We start from the raw sequence: 15534 nt of genomic DNA, 5'->3' as shown, positions 1-15534 counted from the left end.
TTGGGGGGGACACCATTTAGCGCTAGCCTCACCCACCATTGGCATAGCGGACAATAATGCTGGGGCTTCGCCTGTCAAACCATTCGTTTGGATTCAATAGTCAGTAACTGGATGGCCGGGAATATTTGTCGGGTTTCAACGTCCAGTCCCAAGAATGTGGTTTCCTCTGGGGATAGTTGGAATATTCGGGAGTCGTCTCGTTTTTTGGGGGGTCCTTCTAGCGGGTTTCTCAATTCAACTGGGTTCACCCCTTTTTTCTGCTCCCTCGTGCTCTGTTGTAGGATTTAAAATAGTGTCGGCATGTCGGCAGACACCAGACAAAAGAGGAATGGTTTGGCAGGATGCAGGGGTTAGTGGTCTAATCTAGGCGCAGCCAATGACTCGACGCTGGACAAGGAACCCTTAATCTCGAGTACAAATCAACTTGCCCCGGAGTGTCACCGCACTGGTTCCGTCACCGGTGGGTCGTTGCAGACACGGCACAGTCATGGACGGAGGAGAACGGAGGAGTCCGGGCCAGATGATCCTCGATCGCCTTGGTTTGCTCGGGCCAATGTCGCACACGAACTAGGGCCGATGGGGAAAACAGTCCCTGGTTCACGGTGGTAGTGGTTTGTGACACGTCCCCCTTTCCCCTCGCCAATGGTCCGGGGGATTGGGGATCAAGATTGGAATTGTGATTGTGATGGACTAACTACCTCCATTCATTGTTTACATCCAGCCCCCGAGACAACTCCGTAAGCTAAGGCACGTCAACCTGTCAAAGTGGGAGCCAGTCCCATGGGTAGTTCCATGGTGGGCGGTGTTTCAGCCATCCAATCCAGTGGACTGCGCCCCTCGAGTCGGATTTGAGTTCTGTACAAGACCGCCATGGAAACCGGGGTGGGCTGCATGTGCGTGGCATGGGACGCAACACGTTCGGGGCGATCATTGCCTTATTTCCCGATGCTGGAAGCCCATCTGTGGACGCGGCGTGGGCATACCTACAGTATTTGTCACGGCACCATCCTTGAAGGGCTTGGAGTGGGCAGGGTAGGGCGGTTTACGCACGATCCGATCTGAGCTCGCGCCCCGGGGCACTGGGTCGATAAACGATCGAGGTTGTCGATCGATTTCAAGTGTGTAGTAGTCGTACTCCGTACTCCGTACTCCGTACATACTCCGTAGCGACAGAATGGATGGGGCAGTAGTATATGCACCATCGCGGTAGAGGCTCCATAGCTCCATAAACGTGTGATTTTGGTTCGATGGCTGGAACCCACTGAGGCGCTTCGACAGGCCAGTTCTAAATAGAGACAGGCGGCGGAAAAGGGGTGTGGAAGCTTGGGTGGAGTTGGGCGTCACCAGTGCAAGCCAGATCTGAGCGGCGTCGAATAGTGGCGTGCGGAGGATTATAGTCGATGAGTCCAAAGAGTCGGCAAGCTCTATGAATAGCATATTCCATACTCCGTAGTGTTAAGGAGTAGAGATGAGCATGAGCATGAGGATGTACGAGTAGGATGTATGTACATACAACACCATACTGTGCTACCTCGTGCAGATTCACGTGTTCACTCACGTTCTACTTCGGTACTGCCAGGGGCGGCCCCGCGGCTCTTCATCCTCTCTACTAACTTCCTTCTGAATCCTCCAGGAGTTGCAATTGAAACTCGGCAAACCTCATACATCCCGTCCAATATACATTTCCATGGAAATCCGTACGCCAGCAACCCAACCGCGGAGTTGCGCTTTTGACTGGACCCCGGGGGACCCAGTCCAAGTGGGTGCCTGTCGATACATACTCTTCTCGTCCATGCGAAAAGCCCGCTATCCTCAGTACTAGTTGAGCCGTCGATCCAAGCCGCGCGCGATTCAATGCTAATCCTTGGAGGGCTCGGAGCGTGAAGGCTAGGAACCACACTACCCTACCGCAACCAAGGATGCGTTCCAATGGAAGGCCCCGTCTTCCATGTCATGCTCCACCCGATGAAATGAAACACACCCGTGCGAGCATGTCCGCTCGTGGTCCTAGCCTATGACAGGCCATGAGGATTTCAATCCCCCCTTTGGCCCATGCAGGCTCCAAAGAAGATACTTGTGGGCCGCCCCTATTAAGCGTACTGATGTGTGAACTTGAAATGGGGTGCCAGTCGATCGTGCCTCCATTCCGATCCTCTGCGCCCGCGCCCGCTTTTCGTACAAAAAAGAACCGCCCCCCGGTTCTGCGTCGCTGTGACTATCCTTTCCTTTCCACCCCGTGTCACCCCTCTCTCCCTAGTCCCTCGTCGGGCGTGCAATACTATCAATTCTCCCTGTGTTTTCTTATTATTTCGCTCATTACCCACGGTACGTTTCGGTGGAGGCCCACGCGGGTAATCCTCTGTTCGGGCTTTGCGTAATTGCTGACCCTCTTGTTTGTGGAGTAGATCCTTGTCAAGCCGTCAAGCGGTGGAAAACCAACTTAAGAAAAACGCCGGGTCCACGAGGCCTTCTCAGTCGAATTCACTCCTCAAAACAGACGGGATTGCGAGATTGTGTATGCGCGCAGTTCCATGACGACCTATTGATTTTTCTTTGCTCCGCACTCTTCCTATGGCGCACCGGGATTCCACCCCAGTGCATGTTCCACTTCGAACCTCGAGCCGGAATCTTTTACAACCTGGAGCGATGGAGGACCACAAGAACTCGGGTTTCGTGGAGCGCAAGACCTCCAAGGCTCAACGCATCCTAGGAACGGACTTGCCTTTGCCAAATGGTCAAAACGGGTGGGACAGCCTGCAGCCGACACAACAGAAGAAGCCCAAGTCCCGAAGACAAAGCTTGCGGACGCCCGACAGTACCTCGAGATCCCGCAAACAACACACAAGCTTTGCTGCTTTCCCAAAATCCGAGGACACCATCCAAGTCCCCCCCCCAAAACCTTCGTGTGCGAGCCTCCTCGCCTCTGTTGGGTCAAGAATACCGATCCCAAGATCCCGTACCGCCGATGCCCAAGCCGTCGAAGAAGATCCACCCATCCAGTTCCTCGTCCACACTCTTCTCCTACTTTAGTTCCAAGGAGAAGGATCCCTCGAAGTCCAAATCGTCACCCACAACCCCAAAGGGCCTTCAACCTAGAGTTCGCAATGAATGGCAGGCAGATCCCCAGGTTACTTTCCAACAGCCTCCACCTCCGAAAGAGTCAAAGCGAAAGCTCCGGCCCCCACGCATTGACCTATCCGTTCTTTTCCCTAAGCCCCGCAAACCCACCACCAACCCTCATCTCCTATCGCCTCAACGTATGACTAGCTCCCCGTCTCCTGTTTCCACCGTTATCTCGGATTGGCCGTCCAACAGAGTTGACCAAGCCGGAAGCAATTCAACCGCGAGACGATTTGGAGACGCATTGCCTGCTCGTTCCTCGGTGTTTCAAAATGAGGCTCCCAAGCCAACCGTCGACCGTTCTGACCGCTCCGATCTCTTATCAATTCCCGAATCCAAGAATTACGAATGGTATGAACCCCCACTGGAGCGCACGGTGGGGACCAGTGAGATCGACCTCGCTCTGGATCGATATGCTGGACGACGATCGCTCTTTAGCCGCTCCAGTGTTTACACAGCAAGTCGAGAGCACCTGCAAGCGGATCAGCGCAATACAGATCAGCGCAATACAGATCAGCGCAATACGAATTCGGGCACAAATACGAGACGCACTCGCAGTCCATCTGGCAACCGCCGCAAGGATTCATACTTGGCTCCTGCATCTCAGCCAGAACCCAATCGTCCTCGAAAGGTCAGCTCGGCTGCGGAGAGTAACTCGCGAAGTGTCAAGAGCTCTATGACCAAAAAGAGCAGCAAGAGTACTTTGAAACACAAGGACCTCCAGAATTCCAGTGTACTCTGTCTTTCGTCATCTTCCGAGGATGAGACAGAGGAGGACATAGAAACGCCAACAGACTCACGTCCAAACCAAGGAAAAAGCAATCGGGATAGCGTTGCTACCTATGACGAGTTTGACGCTGAAATCTACACTGCCTCGACTGCACAGACTGCCACTGCCCATATGTACAAAAAGTCCTCTAGCAGCCGTGGATCGCATCCGAAAACACAGAAGCAAGACAACCAGCAACAAGTCCAGCAGACCCAGCAACCCAAGCAGAGAAGATCTAGCCGCAGAGATACAACAGCGTCAGCCAATAGCAAGTCGACGACGAAAACGACCCAATCCCGGCGGTCCAGCGGTGCCCCTGCTCTTCCTCAGCAGGACATCTTAGACCAGTTCCCGCAACAGCGACTACGCCCACCCCATGAGCTGAAGGAGATGAACCGGAGAAGTCGAGTCATTGCAGTGACTCGGCAGGAACAGGATCTTTTGGAAGCAATGCGGTTGCGAAAGGGCAAGGTTACCCCAAGTCTCTTCAATCACAACGGGGCCCCGCCAGTCCCGGAGATTGATCGCAGCTCGGTAATCTCGGGGCCATCGCGTGATTCCTTCGTCGGATCGGACACTTCGTTCCTGCGTCTCAGTGCGGCATTCCCCCCTTTCCAAGCCCGAACAGATCAAGGTGCTACTCAAATGGATGGATCGCCCTCGCAGAGTTCGAGTTCTGATACTGAGCAGAAAATCGGTAATTCGGTTGCCTCGCCCCGTTTTAGTACGGCGTATTCCGAAAGCCTTCCTTCTCCCGCTACCAGCGGCGCTTCTCCCTTGACTCCGACTCTCCCAATCCACCGCTTCTCGCCTCTCCCATCCCCGAAGCCGCCACCACGCGGCCCCCCGCCAGCTATCCCCGAGGACCAAAAGCGTCATAGTCGTCGCCGCACCGACAGCAGTGAAGCCATCATGCTTGACAACGGCGACCCCCAAAACAAGCACGACCTCCCTCTCTGGTCTTTCGACTTTGACTGGAACACACATGACCGAAGCAACGTTGCTGCTGTGCATTAAGCCGAAGCAGCACTTGACCTTGCACGACCACACTCACTATTAATAATTTTCTCGATTTTCGACTACTTTCACTCGATGTATAAACACTGGCACTCATTTGGATTGCACATCCTGACTATTCTTTACCTCTTGCATTTTCCTATCTCGCATTACTCAGCCTCTCAGCGTTTCTTTTCATCTTTCTACCCCAATCCCTCTTTGTAAATAGATCCCCTTCTTCTGACTATTTGTCTTACGAAAACCGCGTGCCTGTCATGTCTCATACTTGTCACGTCGGACCGGCCATGGCAAGGATGCATGGCGGAAAAAAACAGAATCCATATTTGATATTCTGATTCAATTATTGATTTATCAGTAAAATTGACCGAAAGAAACCTTGTAAGCCATAGCTGATCTGCTGAACCCTCGTCTGGAGGAAAATGTTAAGCATTTGGTTCCCGCACGAAAGTGTACTAACCCATCTACTGTAATACCTAAAACAGAGCCTTCCGTCCAAATGATTTACTCATAAGTCACCATTCATTATTCCGATAAAAAAATTAGATCTGAACTTCTTCCCCGTGATAAAGTTTCAAACACCCCAACCTGAAGTACAAAGTAGACCAGAATAATTAAGCTGATGATGTATTGCCCCAGTTGTCAAACAAACCACTGGTCATGCCTTCTATCAATTCTGGCACGACCTCTCGACTCAGGAGCTTCTCCATCCACTCCAAGTGAGTTTCGAGCGAGTAGTGAGTCTGAAGACCAAGTGCCACTTGTTTCGCAAGATCTTCTGCTTGTTCCCTCCGTATCCATTGTCGGGCCTTGGCTCTCTGAAGCTCCCATGCCCCCTTTGAATCAGCGTGACGGGTTGTGATATAAACGACAGCAATGATGTTGAGATCAACAGAGGCTATGGTGTAAATTTGGCTTTCCACGGGCTTGTTTTCTCTCCAGCTAATAAGAAGCATGATGGTGTTGTTGTTGAATTGCGCCATTAGAGAATATTTTATCTCCAAATCAAGGAGTTGGAATTCTCCATCTGCTCCCTGCGTGTAGATAATTTGAGAGAGAGAAAGAGTAAGACTCTTTTTTGGGGAACCTGCCGGCGGCGTAGTCACTGTTGCGCATGAATCAGAATATGAGATAGTTGGGAACCACCCGGGGTACTCCTCAGGTTGAGGCGTCTGATTTTGATAATCTGGAGCTAGATCTGATAGGAGCCAATAGCTATTCTGCAACAGTTCTGACACTTGATTGGCATGTGTGTTTGGCTGTTCTGTAGTCGGATGATTGAAAGGAGAGGTGTATGAAGAGTATGAAGGGGAAATATCACAATCGCTGCCATAGGAGATTGAGAATGAGGATTCCTGGGTGGAGCTTGATATCCCTTCGGGACAGGACCACCCAGGGGAGGTTGCTGGGTTATATGAAGAGCATGGAGTCATGCTAGGAGTACTGGTAACATCAAAAGGTGCGAATATGGACAGTGATTCGTCCTTTACGTCTTCATTGCCGGGGAGCCTCGGCGCGTTAGGACAAATATCGGAATATGTATAAGCTATCCCTAATATTGACCAATTCGGGGTCACTAGGAGGATCGGTATCCCCAAAGGCACCCGGTGCGGCAAAGGTTGGAGGGAGAGCAGCCTTTTTGCCCCTTGGAGGTCTTCCACGCTTCCTAGCAACAGCAGACATAGGAGCTTCTTGATATGTATCTCTATACAACTTTGGATACACTTAATCTACCTCTATAGCGCTGTGAAAGTTTCTAGTCCCTTGTTCCTCTCTAGTCTCCGCCTTCCAGCTACTCTATTCTATCTTAGGTAGGTGCTAGCCTGCCAGAGGAAGGCGGAGACTAGAGAGGAACAAGGGACTAGAAACTTTCACAGCGCTATAGAGGTAGATTAAGTGTATCCAAAGTTTTATGGAGATTACATACTAATCTGGATTCAGAAGGGCCCATGGTCCATTTAGCAGCCCTCCAGATTAGTGATAGAAGTTTGGTCTATCTCGGGCTACATGATCGAATAGAAAGCAGTGTTATGATCTTGAGCCATCCACGGAGAGAGATCCACTGTAAAAATGTCAATGATAATTGGTTAATAAATATTGGAAATATGCTGGCAGTATTGGCTCCAGTACGGCGGACCTCGTGACTGCACGATTTGCGCCATGCATGCAGATGCAAGTTCCACAGCCCACGTAGACCCCCTACGAACAGCCCTAGCATCGTGGTCGACATGCATTTGGCCCCGACGCCATCAGAAGGTGGCTTGTCCCGGGCGCGGTGCCGAATGGATCAACACGCAATTCGACCAGCGGGGCGGGGTGGCCTTATATCATCTCGCATTCCACACTCCGTATGTATGTGCTCTGGAACAGAAGGAAGGGCCAAGACGAAGTGGATCGTCGTGGGATGGGGCTTGACGTCAGAGGAGATGCCCAGGCCCAGACTCAACCGACTCGACCGACTCAAATCGGCCCCAGGTTTCAGGAAGAGTCAAGGCAGAGGTGCATTGCTTTTCCCAAGAGCAAGGACTGATACTGTTGATGTTCGTGCCCAAGAGACCAAAGACCAAAGACCAAAGAGGGAGTCGCGACCCCGTGATCCACACCGCTCCTCAAACAGTACCAAGAGGTCCAGGTCCATTCCAACGGACACTTCCCCTACATCTTACATCTTACATCTTACTCGACATCTTACTATCACTATCACTCCTTTGCCCTTTATTACAGAGTCCAGAGTACTCTTTATTTCCAGGGGCCTTCCACCTGCCGTGACCTCATACCACAACCTCCGTCTTTCCCTTGTCACCCCAGCCCCCCGACCCACGCGGAGCTCCGCTGTGATCGTCATCCGAAGCCCTGAGGATAGGCCCTAGGCGGCAGATCGTTGGCGTGCCCCCCTGCTTTAGCTGGACGAAGTGTGAAAGTCTAACTAAGACGCTGCACCAGCCTGCGGTCTTTTCTGTCGCTCCCTACTTCTTGCTGCTTCCTCGATCACTCATCTTCTTCTTGTCGTCCCCTTCCATTCTATCTCTCGCCGTATCTCATTTGTTCGCATTGTTTTTACTTCCCCCCCCGATTCCGTTTCTTTGCGGAGAAGATACCCACCTCGTCCCGCAATCGCGACAAAATCCACAATTTCGAGTCACCATGGGGGACCGCACACAGCGCCAACCGTCTTGGCTGCGAGATATCACCAAGAATGTTCCATGGCTGCTGGTAGGGATCCCGCATTGACGCGTGCAATGTGTATCGCGATCCTCAAAACCATGTTGCTGACGTGCCCTTTCTCTGATGCAGCTCACGGTACAATCAACGGGGTTTGTTTTGGTGAGTCTCTTTTCGCTTTATCTCAAGATACCCCCCCGCGCAAAAGACTGATTGTTTCTTTTGCCCACGATGACAGCTCGCCCATTATTCTCGAGTGATGCCCCCCGCCGGTGGGAAGCGATATCTGACCTCCACCGCCGTTTTTCTGAACGAGATGGTCAAGCTGGCCATTTCTCTCACAATGGCCCTCTATGACGTCTCCAAGGCCGCGCCCCTCTCGATGCCCGCCACATCCCTCTTCTTCTCCCTCACTAGCGCTGTCTTTTCGGGCGACAGTTGGAAACTTGCAATCCCTGCCAGTCTCGGCGTTTTATCCAGTTCGCTACAATACATCGCACTGTCCAATATGCAGGCGGCGAGTTTCCAGGTTACTTCGCAATTGCAGTTCTTTACGACTGCGATCTTTGGTCTGATGGTTCTCCGTCGGAGTATCGCACCTCAAAAGTGGGGCTTACTCTTGTTGCTTCTCGTGGGCGTTGCCCTTGTTCAGATTCCGGATGCCAATTCAGATCAAATGACCCTGCAGGATGAAAGCGCGTCTTTGCATTTTCCCAGATCACTTGAAGAATGGAAGGCCGCCAAGGGAATTTCACGTAATATGCACAAACGTTCTGCGACATACGAAGGCATTGAGGAGGATATTCAGACCGCCGACCCACACTTGAACCCGACATTGGGTCTGCTCGCGATCATCGGTGCCGCGCTAGCTTCCGGCCTCGGTGGAATCTACTTTGAGAAGGTTCTCAAGGACAGCTCAAACCACACTTCGCTGTGGGTGCGCAATGTTCAACTGACAATCTACTCTGTGTTCCCAGCACTCTTCATTGGTGTCGTTTTCCGCGACGGCGATACCATCTCCAATGGTGGCTTTTTCCAAGGCTACAACTGGGCCGTATGGACCACCATCGTGGTTCAAGCCCTGGGCGGTATACTATCCACATTTTCCATCAGCTCTTCCCAGAGAGATCCCAAGTCGCTGGCCCCCACCATCAGCACTGTTCTAAGCATTCTTGCAAGTATTTACTTATTTGATTTCGAGCTCACTGCAAGGGTAAGGGTCCACGTTCCCATCATTCCCAAGAAAAGCCATACTGATAATGTGAGCTTTAGTTTTTTGTTGGGTCTGCTGCTATTTTGGTCGCAACACACTATTATGGGAACCCGTGTTATACCTCCACAGGCATCCGGCCTCCTCCAATTCGCATTGATGCATACGAGAAAGATAGCGGTGCTGACAGTGGATCACCCGTGTCAAACTCCCCCGACGAATTTTCGATTAAACTACCCAGCACTCCGTTCTTGTCGGATGGTCTCTCGTCCTCCCGTCCTACCTCTCCGAGCCCGAGTCACCACACTCGTGTTAGTTCTAGCCGGAACGTGAGTGGGAGCAGCTACTTCGATAAGGAGTAGCTGAAAGCCGGCTTGACTCCACTGGGCACCCCTCCCCTGATTACGGTGATATGATTTGGACGACTGATAGATACGATTAAGCCGGTGGCTGTGGCCATTCCACATAATATTTCCCGACATTTCGCCTTCTACCGAGAGGCAGATTTGTTTAAGCGTGTTTCCTACATCAGCCCCCCCCCCCCCCCCCGCCTCTGGGGCTTCGGTCATGTATGCATATAAAGTTATTTTGATAGTTAAAAGAATTTGCCGTCAATATTTTACTCTTTTGTCCACCTGGCCCAGACCCTCTTCAACATACTACCACTAGTAGCTGCTGACATCTTTTAGCTAGTGCGATTGAGATTCTGCATATCTCATGTTCGGGCGAGGAGGTCGTTGTTCCACCCTTCTAACTATCCTGTGAAGCCTAATCTATTCGGTTAGCAGATAATAAAGCAATAACGTAATCGCGTGCGAGGATAAAACGGACGAAGATTGTCCTACTCTGGGTGAAGCCTACAGTGGCCCAAATCGGAATCCCCGTGACTCTCCAGTCCCGCTAGTCATTACCATGCTTCACCTCCCAGGATCACCGCAACACTCGCCCAATTCGATTCCTGAATCAGACCTGCAACCATGCGAAGATATCCATACTATCGATCAAACACAATTCATTCCTCGCCAAAATGGCGTCGCATTGACACTGGCTCAGCTGCTACCTCTCGGAACAATAGGGCTGGGGTCATTGATCAGAAGCTGATCGAAGGATCTCATCAACCACGGGCCTACGACTCTCGTCTTCGAAATTCTTCAATCATGACCACTCCTGAGATTGGCCCTTGTGATGGAGACTCTCAATTAGATGCCTTTGGTAAGCTGTCAACTGCCAATAAAAACGCTCGATATCGCTAAGACCCATGAGACCTCGAGTTACTTGCATCCGACTCCGGTATAGGGCCCACCATAACATCAGAGACTCCTCTCGGGAAAGCCACCCCTCAGCAGATCTACAAGAATGCGAGCTTGAGCAATCAGGCTGCTCCGGTGCAGACCTCTCGTTTTTTTACTCGTAAGTTCTGTCACTTTCAGATGGGCGAAGTCACCGCTAAGCTGATATCCAACAGCAATACTCAAGAATGCGCCTCTCAGTGGATTGGGATCCAGTCAGCCCGACAACCGCTTCGGCCCCTCGTCCAGCCCGCTGGCTTTGATGCATCAACGAAAGAACAATTCGACTGAACGACGAGGTCAGCTGGAACTTTCCCGCGAAGAATCTGAATTCGAGTCAACCCAGTCGTCCTTGAAACAAACAACTTCATTTTACCCAAAGACTAGGGCTCCTATTGACTGCTCGGAGAATCAAGGACAGTCTCCCTTTTCCAATATTCCCCTCTCGGTGCGAGGCATTGTTTTAGTCCCAGTTTCGGACTTGTGCGAGCAACACCGGTCGCTTTTCAGTTTCCCCTTTTTCAATGCCATTCAATCAAAATGCTTTCATACCGTATACAACACCAACGATAACTTGGTATTATCAGCGCCGACTGGAAGTGGCAAAACGGTGATAATGGAATTGGCTATCTACAGACTTCTCAACATCTTGAAAGACGAGCGTTTCAAAGTTGTCTACCAAGCCCCGACCAAATCGCTTTGCGCAGAGCGGTTTCGGGATTGGAATCGCAAATTCTCAGCTCTCAATCTGCAATGTGCCGAGTTGACGGGTGATACAGATCACACTCAGCTACGCAGGGTTCAAAACAGTCAAATAATAATCACAACGCCTGAGAAATGGGATAGTATGACACGCAAATGGAAAGATCACATGCGGTTGATGCAACTGGTGAAGCTGTTTCTAATCGATGAGGTCCACATTCTCAAGGAGTCTCGAGGCGCTACGCTTGAGGCTGTCGTGTCACGAATGAAGAGTATAGGATCGAATGTTCGCTTTGTTGCCTTGAGTGCCACTGTTCCAAACTCGGAGGACATTGCGACCTGGCTTGGGAAAAATGCTACTACCCAGCACGTTCCGGCTCATAGAGAGCATTTCGGGGAAGATTTCCGACCAGTCAAGCTGCAGAAATTTGTATACGGGTATCAATCGAGTGGAAATGATTTCGTGTTTGACAAGATTTGTGGTTCGAAGTGAGTGATCCAAAAGCGAGCTTCCAGACAATGACTTGATATCTCTAACTAACCATCCCTTCTAGATTACCTGATGTTATCGGCACCCATTCTTGCCAGAAACCAATGATGGTTTTCTGTTGTACTCGAAACTCGTCCGTTGCAACCGCCAAAGACCTCGCTCGGTTGTGGACAATGGCACATCCACCTGCAAGACTCTGGAAAGGGCCTACCAGACATATGGAAGTCCACAACGAGGACTTGAAAGGTATGGATTGAGCTTCGGTCTTCCTTTTTGATTCATTCTGACGGTGCACAGGAACCGTATGCGCAGGGGTGGCATTTCACCATGCCGGACTAGGCCCAGGAGATAGACACGCCGTTGAGAAGGGCTTCTTGGATGGACACATTAATGTGATATGCTGCACCTCCACTTTGGCGGTCGGGGTTAACCTGCCGTGTCACCTCGTGATAATCAAGAACACGGTTTCCTGGCAAGAGGGTGGCTGTCAGGAATACTCCGATCTCGAAATGATGCAAATGCTCGGTCGTGCCGGGCGACCTCAATTCGACGATAAGGCAACAGCAGTCATTTTGACTCGAAAGGAGCGCGTCAATCACTACGAGAAACTGATTGCAGGCTCAGAAAGTCTTGAGAGCTGCTTGCACCTCAACCTTATCGAGCATCTCAATGCGGAGATTGGACTGGGAAATGTGACCGATCTTGAGAAGGCAACGAGATGGCTTGCCGGGACTTTTCTCTTTGTGCGACTTCGTCGGAACCCGACCTACTACAAGCTTAAAGAAGGGGCAAGTGAGGAAGATGAGGAAGAGCTTCTACGTCAGGTTTGTGAGAAGGATATCAAACTTCTTCAGGAATGTGGACTAGTTGGGACAGACGGACTGCGCTCAACTCAGTTTGGAGAAGCCATGGCTCGATATTACATACGTTTTGAGACGATGAAGATTCTTCTCTCTCTGCGCCCAAAAGCGACAATGTCTCAAATTGTATGTGTGTCCCCCGATAAGCATGAAGTTTTACTAATGAAAAAAAGCTGGGAGTCGTTGTTCAGGGGGAAGAGTTTCATGAAATCCGCGTCAAGGCTGGCGAGAAGCCTCTTTATCGGGAAATCAACAAGGATCCCGGTATTCGATTTCCAATCAAGGTTGAGGTTTCTCAACCGTGCCACAAGATCTCCCTCCTGCTTCAAGCAGAACTTGGCGCAATCGACTTTCCCAGTGGCGAACAGTTCCAGAAGCACAAGTTCTCGTTCCAGCAGGAGAAATCCCTGGTCCTCTCTCATGTCAATCGATTGATTCGCTGTGTTATTGATTGCCAAATTTCACGCGAGGACTCAACAGCAATGCTCAACTCACTAGAACTGGCGCGCAGTTTCGGTGCCAAGGTGTGGGATCACTCTCCGCTTCAAATGAAGCAAATAGACCAGGTCGGTGTTGTTGCCGTGAGGAAACTAGCTGCTAGTGGGATAATGAGCCTTGAGGAGCTGGAGTTCACTGAGCCTCATCAGATTGAAATGACGCTCAGTAAGAATCCTCCATTTGGGACCAAATTGCTGGCGCGGGTGAGGGAGTTCCCGAAACTGAGGGTCGCCTTGAAGATAACTGGAAGGGTTTGTCAGGAATCAACGCAAGCATCACTATGGTTGGCTAATATGCAGAGCAGGAGGTCACAACCGAAGGTGTCAAAATCCGTTTCAAGCTGGAAGTGGCATTTATGAATACGAAAATCCCAACTTTTTTCCAGCGACGACACATCTACGTTTGCTGCTTGACTGAAACATCTGACGGTCAACTCATCGACTTCAGAAGAATTAGGTGTGTTGGAGAAGATTTGGGACATGCGCAAGGAACTAACAGTGCATAGTGCGAGTAAGCTCCAAGAGGGTCTGGAGGCCAATCTCGTCGCGGAATTGCATGTCCCGGGCCAATTCATTATCAGCCATGCCATGTGCGATGATATAGGTATTGAATCTTCCCAAGCTGAATTAAGTCTGGTTTTAACTTCCCATTAGCGGGTACATCGAGACAAGCCGAAATCAAGCCGGAAGTTCCGTCCCTCTTGCCACGACCAAAAAACAAATGCCTCGTGTCCAAAACCTCGCGACTTCCCGAAACCAGCAATTCAGACTCGATTGACCGCCCAGAGACCTCTCAAAAACAACATAAACCCAAGGCGAGTCACCGAAAGGATGATTTCGAAGGCGATGACTTAGATCTAGATGACTTTCTAGAAGCGGGTTCATTCGAGAAGAAACCGAAACAGGTGGAAAAAGCGACCAGTCATCCGACTGATGACATTGAGTGGATTTCGATTGATTGCACCCCCAGTCCACCTCCTCATACTGCAAATTCATCCCGAAACCACGATGAGAAATGGACAGCAGACATGGGACCGCAAGAGGAAGACTATGAGCCTGTCCGACTCGCAAACGGGAACTGGGCATGCAACCACAAATGCAAGGATAAAACGAGGTACGCATGCACCTGAGGATAAAGATCTGGAAAATAATTAATGAATGCTAAACATCATAGTTGCAAACATTTCTGCTGTCGAGATGGTCTCGAAAAGCCCCCAAAGCCTGGAAAATGCAAGACTACCGCGAACCTCAAAGCTCACGGTCTCAGCCAATTGACTTTACCGGCAAGCACTGGCGAAAAGAAAACTCTCAAAGACAAAATGCCACTAAAGGCAAAACAACCTGTCAAACGAAAGACCAGTCAGCTGTCGGAATCGGGTACCTGGTCCTCAGGCTTGCCAAGCAAGAAAAAAACGAAACAGACCCAGATCAACTACAAGCAAGGCGGCAAAGGCAATCTTCCCAAGTCCAAAAAAGAGCGACCAAAAAGTCCTTCCAGGGTCCCGTCTAGTGATTATGGGGATTATGGACTCAGTGATCTGCCATCCCCGTCAACCTTTCTGGATACTATCGACTCCAGACTTTTACGACCTAGGCCTCCGATTATGGGCTTATCACAGCCTAGGGAAACCGAGCAAATGTTTATCGATCCTTCCGTTCTAACTCTTTCGGATTCTGGAGTACCAGGCAAGGTGGACACTGCTCTTCAACTTGCATCTCCAGCAATGGGAAGCTCAGAGGCTAGGAAAACCCCACCCAGCCCCTCACCAGAACAAGAAATTATTGATGGATGGGACAGTACCCTGTCAGAATCCAGCCCGGAAGTATTCACTTCGCCTGCAGCACTGAAAAGTTCTGCTACTACTGCACCACTGTTGACCTCTCCTCAAAATACAGTTCGCTCACCGAAGGGGAAGGAAAGAGTCTTGGAGATGACCCATGAAGATCTAGAGCAGCCAAAGCTCGATCAGTATCCTCTCATGGATACACTCCATGAGATACTTTCAGTACCAGCTACCAATGTCCGCTTGACGGGCAATGGAGACGATGAGAACTCAAGCAATGGATGGGAGGATATTGATCGGATGTTGTACGAGGAGTACAAGAACATCGTCAATTTTTATTGAGACCCAAGTTCTGAAGGGGGGTCTCGGATCTTCAGAATCCTCGCTATGTTCAAGGATAATGTTTAGTGGCTGAGATGGCGGTATGTGGGTTATTTATGATTATGATGTATAGAGTATTTAAATATAGTAAGGATTCCAGGCATTATGCTTAGCTATCATTACATGACCACTATGAATGATATTGAAAAGTCCTCGAATTTCATTTGCTCTGTCAGCGAAACAAAGAGGAAATCAAAAGACCTCCGCCCTAAGCCCGAGTGCTTAGCCTAGACCTTAATCCGTTCATCACAACGAA

At 50.4% G+C, this 15534-nt stretch overlaps 5 protein-coding genes across 5 annotated transcripts; 3 read left to right on the top strand and 2 right to left on the bottom strand.

Annotated features, from left to right (window-relative positions):
- Nucleotides 1–927: 927 nt before the first annotated feature.
- On the bottom strand, nt 928–1437 carry N7509_006710 (uncharacterized protein; the record flags this gene model as incomplete). Its single annotated transcript, XM_056631347.1, has 1 exon — nt 928–1437. One exon carries the CDS (start codon nt 1435–1437, stop codon nt 928–930), a length of 510 nt encoding a protein of 169 aa, XP_056486898.1.
- A 1209-nt stretch (nt 1438–2646) lies between these two features.
- N7509_006709 (uncharacterized protein) lies at nt 2647–4906 on the top strand (the record flags this gene model as incomplete). Its single annotated transcript, XM_056631346.1, has 2 exons — nt 2647–2815; nt 2847–4906. The coding sequence occupies 2 exons, from the start codon at nt 2647–2649 to the stop codon at nt 4904–4906; spliced, it is 2229 nt and encodes a 742-aa protein (XP_056486897.1).
- Nucleotides 4907–5517: 611 nt separating this feature from the next.
- On the bottom strand, nt 5518–5886 carry N7509_006708 (uncharacterized protein; the record flags this gene model as incomplete). Its single annotated transcript, XM_056631345.1, has 1 exon — nt 5518–5886. The coding sequence occupies one exon, from the start codon at nt 5884–5886 to the stop codon at nt 5518–5520; it is 369 nt and encodes a 122-aa protein (XP_056486896.1).
- Nucleotides 5887–8047: 2161 nt separating this feature from the next.
- Nucleotides 8048–9637, top strand: N7509_006707 (putative UDP-galactose transporter; the record flags this gene model as incomplete). The annotated part of the gene is made up of 4 exons (XM_056631344.1): nt 8048–8116; nt 8198–8227; nt 8304–9278; nt 9338–9637. 4 exons carry the CDS (start codon nt 8048–8050, stop codon nt 9635–9637), a joined length of 1374 nt encoding a protein of 457 aa, XP_056486895.1.
- Nucleotides 9638–10252: 615 nt separating this feature from the next.
- N7509_006706 (uncharacterized protein) lies at nt 10253–15239 on the top strand (the record flags this gene model as incomplete). Its single annotated transcript, XM_056631343.1, has 10 exons — nt 10253–10487; nt 10539–10685; nt 10741–11755; nt 11821–12002; nt 12054–12742; nt 12790–13365; nt 13419–13570; nt 13620–13717; nt 13768–14227; nt 14288–15239. 10 exons carry the CDS (start codon nt 10253–10255, stop codon nt 15237–15239), a joined length of 4506 nt encoding a protein of 1501 aa, XP_056486894.1.
- Between the last annotated feature and the right edge of the window lie 295 nt (nt 15240–15534).

Source organism: Penicillium cosmopolitanum (genome assembly GCF_028827165.1).
Source record: "Penicillium cosmopolitanum strain IBT 29677 chromosome Unknown utg000008l:1.0-4398992.0:1.0-4402845.0, whole genome shotgun sequence".
Taxonomy (NCBI): Eukaryota; Fungi; Ascomycota; class Eurotiomycetes; order Eurotiales; family Aspergillaceae; genus Penicillium; species Penicillium cosmopolitanum.
The sequence above is the reverse complement of the archived record's forward strand: the minus strand, read 5'-3'. Positions and strand labels throughout refer to the sequence as shown.